General features: G+C 37.1%; 3 protein-coding genes across 3 annotated transcripts; 1 reads left to right on the forward strand and 2 right to left on the reverse strand.

Moving 5' to 3' along the window:
- The first annotated feature begins 1,143 nt into the window (after positions 1 to 1,143).
- On the forward strand, positions 1,144 to 2,064 carry LOC129804409 (proteasome subunit beta type-1). Its single transcript, XM_055851671.1, has 2 exons — positions 1,144 to 1,332; positions 1,405 to 2,064. Exons 1-2 carry the CDS (start codon positions 1,253 to 1,255, stop codon positions 2,015 to 2,017), a joined length of 693 nt encoding a protein of 230 aa, XP_055707646.1. The 5' UTR covers positions 1,144 to 1,252; the 3' UTR covers positions 2,018 to 2,064.
- Positions 2,065 to 4,076: 2,012 nt separating this feature from the next.
- On the reverse strand, positions 4,077 to 7,159 carry LOC129804410 (prostaglandin E synthase 2). The gene is made up of 2 exons (XM_055851672.1): positions 7,111 to 7,159; positions 4,077 to 7,044 (listed from the first exon to the last, which is right to left on the reverse strand). The coding sequence occupies exon 2, from the start codon at positions 5,373 to 5,375 to the stop codon at positions 4,200 to 4,202; it is 1,176 nt and encodes a 391-aa protein (XP_055707647.1). The 5' UTR covers positions 5,376 to 7,044; positions 7,111 to 7,159; the 3' UTR covers positions 4,077 to 4,199.
- A 206-nt stretch (positions 7,160 to 7,365) lies between these two features.
- LOC129804416 (succinyl-CoA:3-ketoacid-coenzyme A transferase, mitochondrial) lies at positions 7,366 to 13,408 on the reverse strand. Its single transcript, XM_055851678.1, has 5 exons — positions 13,203 to 13,408; positions 12,871 to 13,066; positions 12,429 to 12,565; positions 8,484 to 8,733; positions 7,366 to 8,406 (listed from the first exon to the last, which is right to left on the reverse strand). The coding sequence occupies exons 1-5, from the start codon at positions 13,275 to 13,277 to the stop codon at positions 7,511 to 7,513; spliced, it is 1,554 nt and encodes a 517-aa protein (XP_055707653.1). The 5' UTR covers positions 13,278 to 13,408; the 3' UTR covers positions 7,366 to 7,510.
- Between the last annotated feature and the right edge of the window lie 15 nt (positions 13,409 to 13,423).

Here is a 13,423-nt window from a genome sequence, read left to right on the forward strand (position 1 = left end):
CAAATGACTTCCGTAATTACCGTCATATTATTCTCCGCACTTTCCGTCATTCGACTTTCTGACGACCGTCATAGGACCCGTTTTTGGAATCCAGAATACATACATCCAACGGTAATCTTACTCCAAATTGCTATTTGGGTACCTTCGGACGATTTATGCTTCGCACAAATTTTTTTTTCAATGTGTTATAAATGAATTTGGCAAATTATGATATTATATTTAAATAGGTAATCCAATACCTCAAATTTTCAGAAAAGATCTATGGGTGAAATTCATAAGGAACATAGAGAAAAAAATTGAATTGTCTGAAGCATGAGTCGTACGAAGGTAGCGCGCTTTCCCTTAAAGCTGAGATATTTTGCCACCCCTCTTTTATGATTTTTTTTGTTTTTATGTTGGTTTTGTGAACATTTCTGAGAAAAAAAACAAGCTCAAACTTACTTTCTAACTAAGAGATTTCAAAGATTGGGATAAAGTAATACAAGTTGGGCATAGTGTTACAAGTTGGACATGGCTTTTTTCTTGATAAATACAGTACAAAATTTGTTTTTAAGCACAAAGAACCAAATTATAAAACTAAAGCACTATTAAAAATATAGAAATAAAAATGAAGTACTAAATTTATCAAGAAAAAAAAGCCCTGTCCAACTTGTACCATGGTCCATCTTGTGCCACTTTACCTTACTTTAAAAAATGACCGCTAATTCAATAAAGTCAGTCAATTTTAGTGTATAATATTATTTTGGGCTTTTCCATATTTCGAAAATTTTTCTGACTAAATATTCTTAAGGGTTAGCGTCAGGCGAATAATACGATTTGAATTAGTTTTCTTTCTAGATGTTTTAAAATGCTTTTATTCCGTTTTGTATAATTTTGTAAGATTCTCCCAAGGCAAGGGGTTTATTAAATTTTATAACAGAGATTTCCACTATTTTTTCTAGACCTTTTTAATTTTCCTAACGAATTCCTTTGTATTTATTTTTATTATTAGTTTTATGAAAAAAATTCAAGCAGTGGTTGTCTCGTCCGTCTCGTCCGTCTCGTCGGTTGTTGTTGGATTGTTGTTGATGCATAACGTTTCTTTTCAATTTAAATTTAAATCTATTAAAGTCGACTTTAGACGAGTTTCTTCTTCAATGTGCTAGAAGCGCCTCTCGCGGTGGTTTAAGCCAGTAGTTGTGAAAGTGATTTTGTTTGTTCATCGCATCCGCGGAAAATTGCATTTTCCTCTGTAATTTAGTGCAGAAAAACCATGAGTTTGGAAGAATTTCCCGAATACGAAGTCCCAGGGGCGATTAAACGTGATTTCTACCCATATGAATCCAATGGAGGGTGAGATTTTGTCCATTTCAGTTAAACTTTGAGGTTATGTTGCAGTGGCTCAGCAATTTATTCTTTTGCCAGGAGCGTTGTTGCCATTGCCGGAGATGACTTTGCAGTGATTGGAGCAGACACTCGACTCAGTTCTGGGTACTCCATCCATTCACGGAACCAGGCAAAATTGTTTAAGCTGACGGATTCATGTGTTTTGAGTGCCGGTGGCTGCTGGTGCGATATCCAGGCTCTCACGAGTCTGATCAATGCTAAGATGCAGATGTACAAGCATCAACATCAGCGGACCATGTCCACTAATGCCATTGCCCAGATGATTTCTATCACAATGTACAACAAGAGATTCTTTCCCTACTACACCTCCACAATTGTGGCTGGCTTGGATGTCAATGGCAAGGGAAGGGTCTTCAGCTACGATCCTATTGGAAACTGCGAGGAGTCGGATTACAAGGCAGGTGGATCTTCTGGGGCTCTCCTGATGCCTGTACTGGATAATCAGGTCGGCTTCAAGAATATGGAGAATGTCCAAAACAAAAATATTACCGTGGAGAAGGCAGTTGCTCTCACTAGAGATACATTCATCTCGGCTGCCGAACGAGATATCTACACTGGAGATGGGATTATCGTCAACATAATTACCCAGGATGGCATTGAAGAGAAGCGCTTTGATCTGAGAAGAGACTAAATTGTATTTTTTCACGTGAAATTTCCAATAAAATTCTTGTACGTGTGCGATAGGCTTCCGGATAAACATAACCTAAGAAACCCTTAATCCTTTTACATTCACCTTCTTATGATTCTTCTGGTAGACAAGTTCAATTATGGGAAGAGCTTGCAAGCAAAATACGTTAAATCGTGCCAACGTCGTGTCTAAGGGGAAGTAGCTAGCGGCCAGTTAAGAAAAATGCTTAATAATTTGCTTAAAATAAAAGCTCTAAACCAGTTTTTGGCATTTTTAAATATGCCAATTAGAACTCTAGCACTAGCATTCCATTTATCAATATCTACATTTGATTTTTTAACATTTACAGAAATTAGTAAAAAATTGGTAAAATTGCAACCATACAATGTGCATATTGCTTCGGCCATATGAAATCAGATGAAGAAGATATCGGCCAAGAGTGGAGCAGGTATCGGCCGAAAAATAAAACCCTTTAAAAAAATAATACAAATTTGAATATTTTTCTTATTGATTACGATGTAATCGAAGAAACACTCTCTGCCATCCATTCCTTATAATAAGAACGGATAATTGCCCAACTATCAGGAGCAGTTTTTATCACTTTACAGGGAGATTGTTCGTGAAGGAATGTCTGCAACTGCATCTTCTAATTTTTTACCATAATTCTGATCCTATTCTGTACGACAAAGTATTAACGTAGTAGATTTAACGACAAGAAAACCAATTTCGGCTTGTTTCATGATCCCCCACAAGCTTAGATTATTCTTTTTCTTGACTTATGTCCTAGACACTCTTACGACTTAAGCCGAGAAACGACTTAGTGGAAAATTATGGAAATGCACTTTAACCATTATTTCTAATATGATTACGCTAAGCCACCTCTCGGCTAATCCTCATGTCTATCAAGACCCTTATAGTACTGGCTTACCAGTGATTTTCCTTTTGATTGTCTTCCAGAAAGTTTATCATTCAGGGTCAGTCTGGGCACTCCATACTTTGCAGACGTTTTCAAGAGGATTCACCTGTCGTCATGATATCTAGCACATTTTTCAATCCTTCCTCTGAATATTGTAGTTGTAGTTTCTAAGACACCCTTCAAGATATTTAATATTGATAAAATGCAAAATTTACACTGGGTAAGTTCTTTTTCAAAACAAAAACATAACCTCTACTGCTCGTGAAAATGACATCGAAATGATCGAAATACGATGAAAAATGGCCGATGAGATTTGTACTTGGAACAAAACGCACTTGTTCTCAATTAAGAAATTAATTCTGATTATGCGTAGCGAGACAATTAAAAAGTGTTCTGATACTAAAAGTAGAATAATTAAGTAGTATTTTTTTCATTCATACAGATTCGTAAATCATTTAAATAAGGTATTATTCCTTATTTTGTGTCACTGAAATTCTAGTCTAAAATCATAAGAATTTGAGAAATGGCTGATTTTTGATTAAGACTCCGATACAGTGATTCAATAAATTAGATGCATAATTATATTTTCTTGAAAATTCGATGAAAAACTTAATTCAGAAGATTATAGAACAAACGCAATATATTTTGCTTTAGGTAATTGGCAAAACTTAGTAATTTTTAATATTCATTTTATCTTGGTGGTCGATATCTTCTGCAAGCTGGCCGATATAAGGTCTAAGGTGCATGGTCGATATGTCCTTCTCTTACCTTACTTCTTCAAGAAAAAATGTTTGAAAATATTTCATTTAACGAAAAGAACGAAAACAAGAAAATTTAACCCCCAAACCAATCGCAATAGCTGTGACTTTTTATATTGAAAACAAAAACTAAACATGTCGGATAGGAGAGAGCTTCTCCGGCATATTTCTGAAGATTTGAAGAGAAATACAGATTCTCTGGTTATTAATCACATTGAACACGATTCCCAGACATACCTGGCTGTAACTAAGCCCAATTCCAGCATTGTAAACATAATAATTCCCTATATTTTCGGGAAGAAAGTTGACCTTGCAGAAGTGTGCAACATTGAAAAAAGTCTCCTTCCGGAAGGGCAGAAAATGTGGGTATTCCGCAAGAAAACAATAATTTTCATCTAATGAGTCTCTTGAAATACATTTACAGTGTTACAGTGGCTATTTGCGATGAAGCTGGAACTGTTCTGTACTACAAGATGAAGGATATACAATACTCTTGAAATTTGGGAATTCCCTAAGGCAGAAGTCCTCTATTTCGGAGGATTTGCTCCTTGACTGCATAAAACCAGCCGGCAATTCTAGTGTTTTCGAGACAATCTGAGAAAGCTCTGCAACCCTCCATGCTGCTAAGGATTCCAAAGACTGCTAGATCAGCGAGATTTGGCTTCTTTCCGCCGAGAAAAGGTGTCTTCTTATTCTCCACGGCATCCGTCCATTTGTCCAAGGCATCGTAGATGTGACCCCGGACATCGTCAGAGAGATCATGGCGCTTCTTGAGACGCTTGCTGATGGCCCACATGGCTGCAGCTCCCACGTAGACCATGAGATTTCTTTCCCAGGCTGGGAAATGCTGAGACCATTCGCCTACATCCGAAAACCACTCAAACGTCTCCAAAGCTTCATCCTTCGTGCGGTAGACATTTGGAGAGATCAAATGTACCAGGTGGCTGTCTGCCCATGTGCGCCATTTGCGTTCCTCCTCCAGCATTTCCTTGGACAGGGATCTGGGTGTTCCATCTTTGAACATGAGGAAGTACTTGTTCATGATGTCTGCCTTCTTAGATCCCTTCTCGTCCATGAACGTAATGTTGGGATAGTAAGATGCCAGCTCAACAATATTCTGACTAGGATCACGCAGGAAACTCGCCAGCACTGAGACAATCATGCTGGAGTCCGTAAGCTGAAGAAATCTCCCATCCGGCGTCTTTACTAGCATCGTAGGAACCTTTTTGGTTGGTGACCACTTGATATCCTGCCTCAGAACTGCATCAACTTCCACAATATCGTACGAGATGCCACTATAGTCGAGATATGCCCGAACTTTACAGCAAAATGGACAGGTCTGGTACTGAAATAGAGTGATTTTCAAGCCACTCTTGTCCTTTGGATTCACAATGCTCCGCGTGATTTTGACATTGGGAAATTTGTCCAGGAAAAACAGCTCTTCTTTCTCATTGACGAGATGAGCCTTTGGTTTGGATTCTGTGACGAAAGTGTATCCAGCATAACCAGTGCCCAAAACCAGGCCCAATCCCAATCCCTTGAGGGTTAGCTTGAGAGTACTGGGAGACTTCTTGGCTGTCGTGCCAACAAATCTCACAAAATTCCCATTGAGGGACCTTGTCAATGTCGGCTGGCCACTGAAGCGGATTAAATACCTTCCAAGGACGGTGAATTTGTTGTTGGCCATTGCTTTTCTTCCTTGGAATTCACTTTTTTCTGAGAAAATCCCCGCAGGAGGACAAAAACTTGACACCGGGAAGGAAACTACACCAATAGAGGCGCTGGGATCGCAAGAAATTTTGAAAAAAATCTTCGGAACTGCCACAGGGTGATCCAATTGAAATGAGAATGAGGTGAGTCCTCCTTTACAATTTCTTTAATTTATCCTGACTAGTCTTATTCCTAACACTTTAAAACCCAAGGGGGAGATATTAGGGTGAAAATGTGTACACTACTTCCCGACACTTCCACAATTTGCATGGAAAAGCCTTTACACTTCCAGCATTTCGGGATACTCCCGAAAATGATGCAATACTTCCAGCACTTCTTGCACTCCAATGCACTTCTCATACTTAGAAATTCATAATTTATTTAATCTGATGAAAAATTCGACCAGGACAATTAAAAAAAAACTCAAAAATTTATTTTTACACATATTTTTAATATTTTGCTAAATAAACCCCCAAATTAATAAATCAATAATTTATTTAATATTATTAAAAATCTAATTAAGAAAATTTAAAGTCTTTAGGAATTTATTTTCACGTATATTTTTTTATTTTGCTTATATTTTGAATTTTTAGCAGAAGATATTTTTGAATACTAACAATTTTTTTTGATATTATCTGTGTTTTATGAGCAACATAATTTCTTTTTATTGGTTTTTTTAGGAGACCAGTGAAGCTGTTTTTGAGAGAGTCTCTATAAAATGTATTATCGTTTCTAATTTATTTAAACTGTGATGGAAAGTCTGTATGAGACCAAAACTACAAGTGCAACAATTAATTTAGCACTTCAGAAGTACAGTATCGGCCAAAAAAGTCTTGACTAAGTTATATTCGAGAAATCAGGTGCAAACAATGATAAAAAAATACTTTTTTTTCTGTTTGCCAATGAATTGCCAGTAATCCATAAATACTATTTATCCATTTGAAAAAAAAATTATTTTATTTAACCATTAAGACCATTCTTGAAGATTTCCCAGGGAAATCGAGGGGAAAATTCTCACGGTAAGAGGAAAATTCCTTCCGGAGATATATGAAAATTCCGTGGCGAGTTCATGGGAAATATTGGGGGAAATTCTGTAAAAGTTAAGCTTATACTTCGGGCGAGATGGTTTTGTGGTTGCAAAGTTCATATAGAACATCGAATATTTCATAAATCAATAGGGGAATTCAAGCAGTCGTGTGAGGGAGCACGTTACATAAAAGTCATCGATTGAGTAACAAAAATGATAAGGTAAAAAAGAGTGAAAAAAATTGAAGAGACATAAAAGAAAAAGAAGTATAAAGATAAGAAATAATAAAGGAAAAAAATCAAAGAGGAATGAACAATGTGGGGATTTTTTTAAGGATTTCCCAAGGATTTTCCTGAGAATTATCCTCAAGTTTTTCCGATCTTTCCCGAAGAGTTCCTAAAGATTTCTTTGAGAAAAGTCCCCTAGTTTTTCCGACCCCTGACTTTTTCAGGGGAGTTCACGGGTATATCCCTGGGTAAAATCTCTAAGTTTTCCTCACAATTCTTAGGAAGTTGGCCGGAATTTCCTTAAGAAAAGTCCCCATTTTTCCGTGTCATATTATCGAGGATTTCTCAAGGGGAGCCAGAGAAATTTTATCCCCCGAGGTGGGGAAGATTCCCTAAAAAAACAATATTGTTGTACTCAAAATTAAAACCTTTTACAATTTCCAAAAAAACTCTCTTACTTTATTCTCGAATTTCACAATGTGCGTCACCTTTTTCATTCACTTGACAGTTCTAAATTCACCACACCTTTTCCCTCCAAAACTCTAATAATATTTTCCCCACTGTTTCCCGAACGCCACACAGCGGCCAGTTTCCACAACAAATATTGAAAATTCGTATTTTACCTATAAAAAACCGACTTGGCATTTTATGCCAACTGGGTTTTAACGTGATTTTTTGCGCCGGGTTTTAAAGGGTTAAGAAAACAAAATCAATTGCGAAAAAAATGAGTGTTTTATTACATTCATTGAGTCAAAAAGAAAAAAAAATCCTGTAGAAATGTACATTTTTGTGGGAGAGTCCGGAAAGGGGAGGTTTTTAAAATGCAAAATATTTACACTGGGCTTCCATTTATGGAAGTTACACCTCGACTTGTCCCATCTTCTGCAAATTGTCCGATACTTGGAATTCTGCTCCAGTTGACGCAACAATGTCCTCAACGGTCACCCCATCGGCCAGTTCAATGAGTGTCAATCCTCTTTCACCGTCCACGGTGAAGACACATTTTTCCGTGATAATCATGTCCACACAATTCTTGCCCGTGAGAGGTAAATTGCACTTGCTGAGAATTTTGTGTGAGCCATCCTTGGCTGTGTGTTCCATGGTAACAATAGTTTTAGTTCCTGGAGCCGCTACGAGATCCATAGCACCTCCCATGCCCTTCACCAACTTTCCCGGAATCATCCAATTGGCAAGATCACCATTCTGGGACACTTCCATTGCTCCCAGTACGGTTATATCGATGTGACCACCGCGGATCATGGCAAAACTGTCATCTGAGCCAAAATACGAAGCTCCAGGCACAACGGTAACAGTTTCTTTGCCGGCATTGATGAGATCCGCATCGACTTGGTCTTTTGTGGGAAAAGGTCCAAGACCAAGGATTCCATTCTCTGACTGTAGCATCACATTGACCCCTTTGGGGATGTAATTGGACGAGAGAACAGGAATTCCAATGCCAAGATTAACAAACATCCCATCACGGAATTCTAAAGCTACTCTCCTGGCAATTCTCTCACGATTCTTCGCGGCCGGAGTTGAAGCAATTGCCGATGCCTTTTCCGATCGTACCTTGAGCTTTTCAATTCTCTTCTCAAAGGACGGTCCCTTGACAATACGATGCACAAAAATCCCCGGAATGTGAATATTTTCCGGTGTCAGAGATCCCACAGGAACAATTTCTTCCACTTCGGCAATTGTGATCTTGGCTGCTTTGCACATGGGAGCATTGAAATTCCGTGCGGACTTGTTGAAGACTGCAAAATAAATCAACAATCTCATTTGCAAGTCAAATAGATGAAAAGGTCAACTACAACACGCTGCATTTACTCACTTAAATTTCCCATTTCGTCGGCTTTGTAGCCTTTGATGAGGGCAAAATCACCAGTGATTGCCTCTTCCATAATATAGGGCTTCCCATTGAAAGCCTGACTTTGTCTTGGTTGACTAGCAACTTCCACCTTTCCATCTTTCGTATACTTAATCGGTGAGCCTCCCTCGTGGATCAATGTCCCATAGGCAGTAGGTGTAAAGAAGGCTGGAATACCAGCTCCTCCAGCACGGATTCTTTCAGCAAGAGTTCCCTATTAAAAAAAACCACATTTCCTTATTTAAATTAATTCATATTTTGTCAGATGTGGATGATTGTTGCGCGGCCTTGGAGCAATAATATTGTCAATAGCAACTTTGTGGAAGAAATATTACTTCTTGCGTAATGATCTTGCTCTATAAGATTAATTTGTTTATTAAAGCAGCTGAAACATTTTCTATAGCCAAGTCTCATAATAAACGGAATTATCTACTTGATTTTTTTTGTATCTGAGGGCCCAAGTAGAATCATACTGATGATTCTCGAGAATATTTAGCGCTTAGCCCTTTAAATTTGCTTCGGCTAAGGACTTAGAACCATCGATTAGAGATCATTTGCATAAATTTCATTTACCTAAACCTTTACTGTTAAATTTTACAGGCTAAATATTCTCGAGGATCAGCCTGAATCTGTTTGGACCCCAAGACCGGCTTCAGACCTGAGACAACCATATGGCTTAATTGCTCTAATTTCTTATCAATCAAGATTTTTTGGAAAAAATCATTTTAGGATTGGATTATTAAAGATAAATAACCTATTAGGTTCTCAAAAAGCAATAAAATTTCTCACTATTTAAGATTTTGAGACCCTCGGGAACTAGGCTAAACCTAAAGACAGTCTGAAGGCAGTTTAATGCTCTAGACACACTTACGACTTAAACCGAGAGAAGACGGCTTACCGTAAGTATAATCAAAATAATGATCAGATTACATATCCAACAGTTTCTGACCAATCGGTCCAATCGGTCTCTCGGCTTAAGTCTATAGTCGGGCTTAGTTAGTAGGAAATTGATAAGAATTTAGTCAAATTATTATTTTGATTTTAATTATGATAAGTTGTCTCTCGGCTTAAATCCTGTCATAACTGTGCAAGAACAACTAAACAAGAAAGAAACAAACGAGAAAAAGTTTTTTAGAGCGAATTATATTCATGATCTTAAATTTGGAATTCTGGAGATTCCAAAATTCCGGACAAACCAATTTAGATTTCGTAGTTCGTACAACTTTCTTAAATCTGGATTAATAAAACAATAAATTAAATATAATTCTAAAACTAACTCTGAGCATAATTACTAAATGACGTATCACTAGAACTAGATCATCAATTCCGAACTTCCAAATAGATCTGTTCAGTATTTTGCGTTGTCCGGAATTTTTTAGGTAGAGAAAGACTCTCGCTCAATCGGCTCTTTTTCAATTGGGCGAAAAATTTTGTTGGCAATTTTCACGCTTGATTTTAAAGCAAATTAACTCAAATTCGCTGTAGTTTCTCTTATTTTATCCTGATTCTATATAATTGAACGCTTTTTGTGGAATTTATAACGACATTGACGCCCAAATCTCTCGATAATTTGGATGACATTTTGCCCCAAATGTCCAATTGAGAGAGAGTCTACTGTATACCCTATTAGGGGAGATAGGGGTAGATTAGCCAGCAAATGAAGCTTTTTTTTCGCGCGTGATTTGTGAAAAAATGATAAGGTTTGTCTAATGTTTTTATATTTCATAAGTAGCATTAGGATATTGGCTGTATGAAACAGTGTAGTCCAAGGAGGCTCTAAAATCCTTGAGTTTTTCTAGAAAGGATAATGAAAAACGTATGAAACATTGGCTACACTTGCCCCGGCCTGGGTAGATATAGCCACTTTTGGGGTGCTAATTGCCACCATAATTCCAGACGAAATATTAAACTGGAGATACCAAATATTGTTTCGCTTGATACATTGAAGCCCACTGATGCTAAATATGTCATTTAAACCTAAAGAAAAAGGCTTTAGCCGACTTTTTTATGACATTTTTGTAATTGCGGCAAAATTGATGCAAACATCCTGAAAAAATCTATTTCTTAAGTTGCTCATCCAAATGGCAATATTGCTTGGAATATCAACAGTAGGGGAGACTGGGGCAAAAAGTCACAAATCGAAAAATTCAAAATTCAATATCTTCCAAGGTAAAAAAGATAGCGGCTCAAATTTTTTTCTATAGAGAGCCTCCATAGACCTTCTTCAATGTTGTAAGTTTCTTAGAATTCGAACAAGGAATTTAGAAAATAAAAAATATCGAAATTTTTAGCTCTATTTTTGAAATATTTTCCTCGCAGAAGATAACAATTATTACCTACTTATTTTCCAAAATTGACACACTGGTGAATTATTTTCTAAATAATTTGGATTTTTTTTGAAAACGAATCCGCTATCTATTTTAGAATTTCATAAAAGTTCTTTTCTCCAGAAATCTTTTTATTAAAAATGACCACTTAGGGTGAAAAGTAACAAAAAACGAAGCAATTTCTGATGTCTCACAGCGAAAAGAAACGTCATTATCATGCCTCGCCGCTTGTTGTTTGCACTGGTCAAACGATTTGCAGTCTTTTGTGTGTCTTTTTCTAAAATAGGTTGAAAAGCACTTTTCTGAAAAACGGTTTTTTACAATGGTGTAGATGAATAAATTTTTTATGAAAATATGTCCTCTCGGTACTTTTTTCAAATTTACGGAATCCCGTAATGAAGAGAATCAAAATATGATAATACCCCATGTCGGGTACTATTTGCCCCAGCATTTTTGAGAATAGTCACAAAATTACCTTTTAGAAATTGCCTCGATAAACGTATTTCCTTACAAAATAGAGGAAAATTACTTTCACAAAGTTGTAGAGCGTTAAATTTCCTATAAAACTGCGCTAATTAGAAATTTTTGAAGCGCTCGAGTAACTTGTAAAAAAATAAAATATCCGTTTTGTGACTTTTTGCCCCAGTCTCCCCTACTTTTTCATCTAACAATTATCCATCCATGTATTAGTGAAAAATCATTGATAATTTTATCCCGCCACGGAAGAGTGGCTATATTTGCCCCGAGGGCTGTTTCAGTGTTTATCATCTAATATAAAAAAATTGGATAATTATTATCCAAGTGAAAAATATTTTTTAATTAGGTTTATTAAACCAGAAACGAGGTAAAACTATGAAATCTTGACTAGGAACACAGAAAACCAAATGCTGATCCAAAAACTGTACCATCAAAATTACAATTTATACCCATTTTATAAAAATGTTTCTAAATTTTAGGATAACTGGATCAGACTTATAAATATTTTTGGCAATATGGGGATGTGTTCCTACTTTCATTAAAAAATACTTTGCGCGATGTACATTTTAAGAAAAACGAGAAAAATCCACTGACTAATTCTACCCTTAGCTATAGGTACCCCGGTCTCCCCTATACGTTCTAAAATGTATTTATAGAAAGTTTGGACCCTATCCGGTTGAGATTGGCTAACTTACAGGAATGAAGACTGTTAAACATTTCATAAAAAAAATTATTTTTTTCAAAATGTTTCGCTTTTCGCTCTAGTGTTCTTACATTTCCAAGAGATTGCGACCTTTGGGACTTAAGACTAAACGATTAAAGATATCGATCAGCGCGGTTGAGCCACTAGAAGAATAACTCTTAAGTATTTTCAATATAGATTTTTTTTAATAATTTAATTTTAATATGTAGGCTTAGCTTAGATTTTAAAGAGCTACAGCTTTACAGATCTTCTCGATCTTCCAATTATTTCAAAATTGTTTTTGGGTTTTCTTTCTCAAAATTTTACGCAATGCAAGAGCTTTATGGAAAGGTCTTCACAATGTAAATTACGCTTAAAATTTAATTTAGTGCCACAATCTTTTTATGATCAGAGATTACTTACTTGTGGTGTGAGTTCCACTTCCAGATCTCCCGCCAAATATTGCTTCTCAAATTCTCCATTCTCACCAACATAGGAAGCAATCATTCGCTTAATTTTGCGCTTTTGGAGCAAGAGTCCCAGCCCGAAGTTGTCCACTCCTTCAAAGAAGACAAAAAAGACGCAATTGATTTATCTTCTTTTGCACTCTCCCAATTCATTGCGACTTTTTCAGCGGGGGCCCATATAGACTGATAACACACACGGCCAAACAAACTTAATCTAATTTTAACCTTCACCATGAATCATGTCATTCTCCGACTTTTTTTTACGTAATCTTGTTGGAGAGAACAAAAAATCTGCACAAGGAAGATTTGCTTGGGGGCTAGACGCGTGTGGTCAGGCGATTGATGACCTCGACCTAGTGACACACCCTCTCTGGGTTATCTCTTGGTCATGTACTTACCAGCATTGTTGGACACCACGGTGAAATTGGTGGCTTCCTTCTTGAGAAGGGCAGCTATGAGATTCTCAGGAATGCCACAGAGTCCAAAACCACCCACTAAAAGCTTAGCTCCATCCTTGATGTCATGCACTGCATCGATAGCACTTTCATACACTTTTCCAGATTTTCTCTGTGTTGAATAGTGCGCAAGGAGGATCTGTGTGATAAACAAGTTTATATTTATTCCACTGATCGCACGTCATCACCCCGTGGCCTTGATCGCGAGCCTTCCGGAGCAAGTGTTCCAAGTTTTTTATTATGCGTTTTCACGGAAAATTTCTAGATCAACTTACGCGAGAGGCAGGAATGCTGTGCCTAAAGTGGCGATAATTTGTGACAACTCGCTGGGAAACTGCACAGAGGACCATTTTCACGTGGTGTGGATATTACTTTCGAGGAGGAACACTGACCGGCCGTGGAGAACTTGCCAGAGAAAATGAGGAAAAATGTACACACGAGCAAATTCCGCGAAAAGAAAAAGCAGAATGTCAAATTGAATGACAATCGATGAAAA

The sequence above is a fragment of the Phlebotomus papatasi genome, chromosome 2, assembly GCF_024763615.1.
Source record: "Phlebotomus papatasi isolate M1 chromosome 2, Ppap_2.1, whole genome shotgun sequence".
NCBI lineage: Eukaryota > Metazoa > Arthropoda > Insecta > Diptera > Psychodidae > Phlebotomus > Phlebotomus papatasi.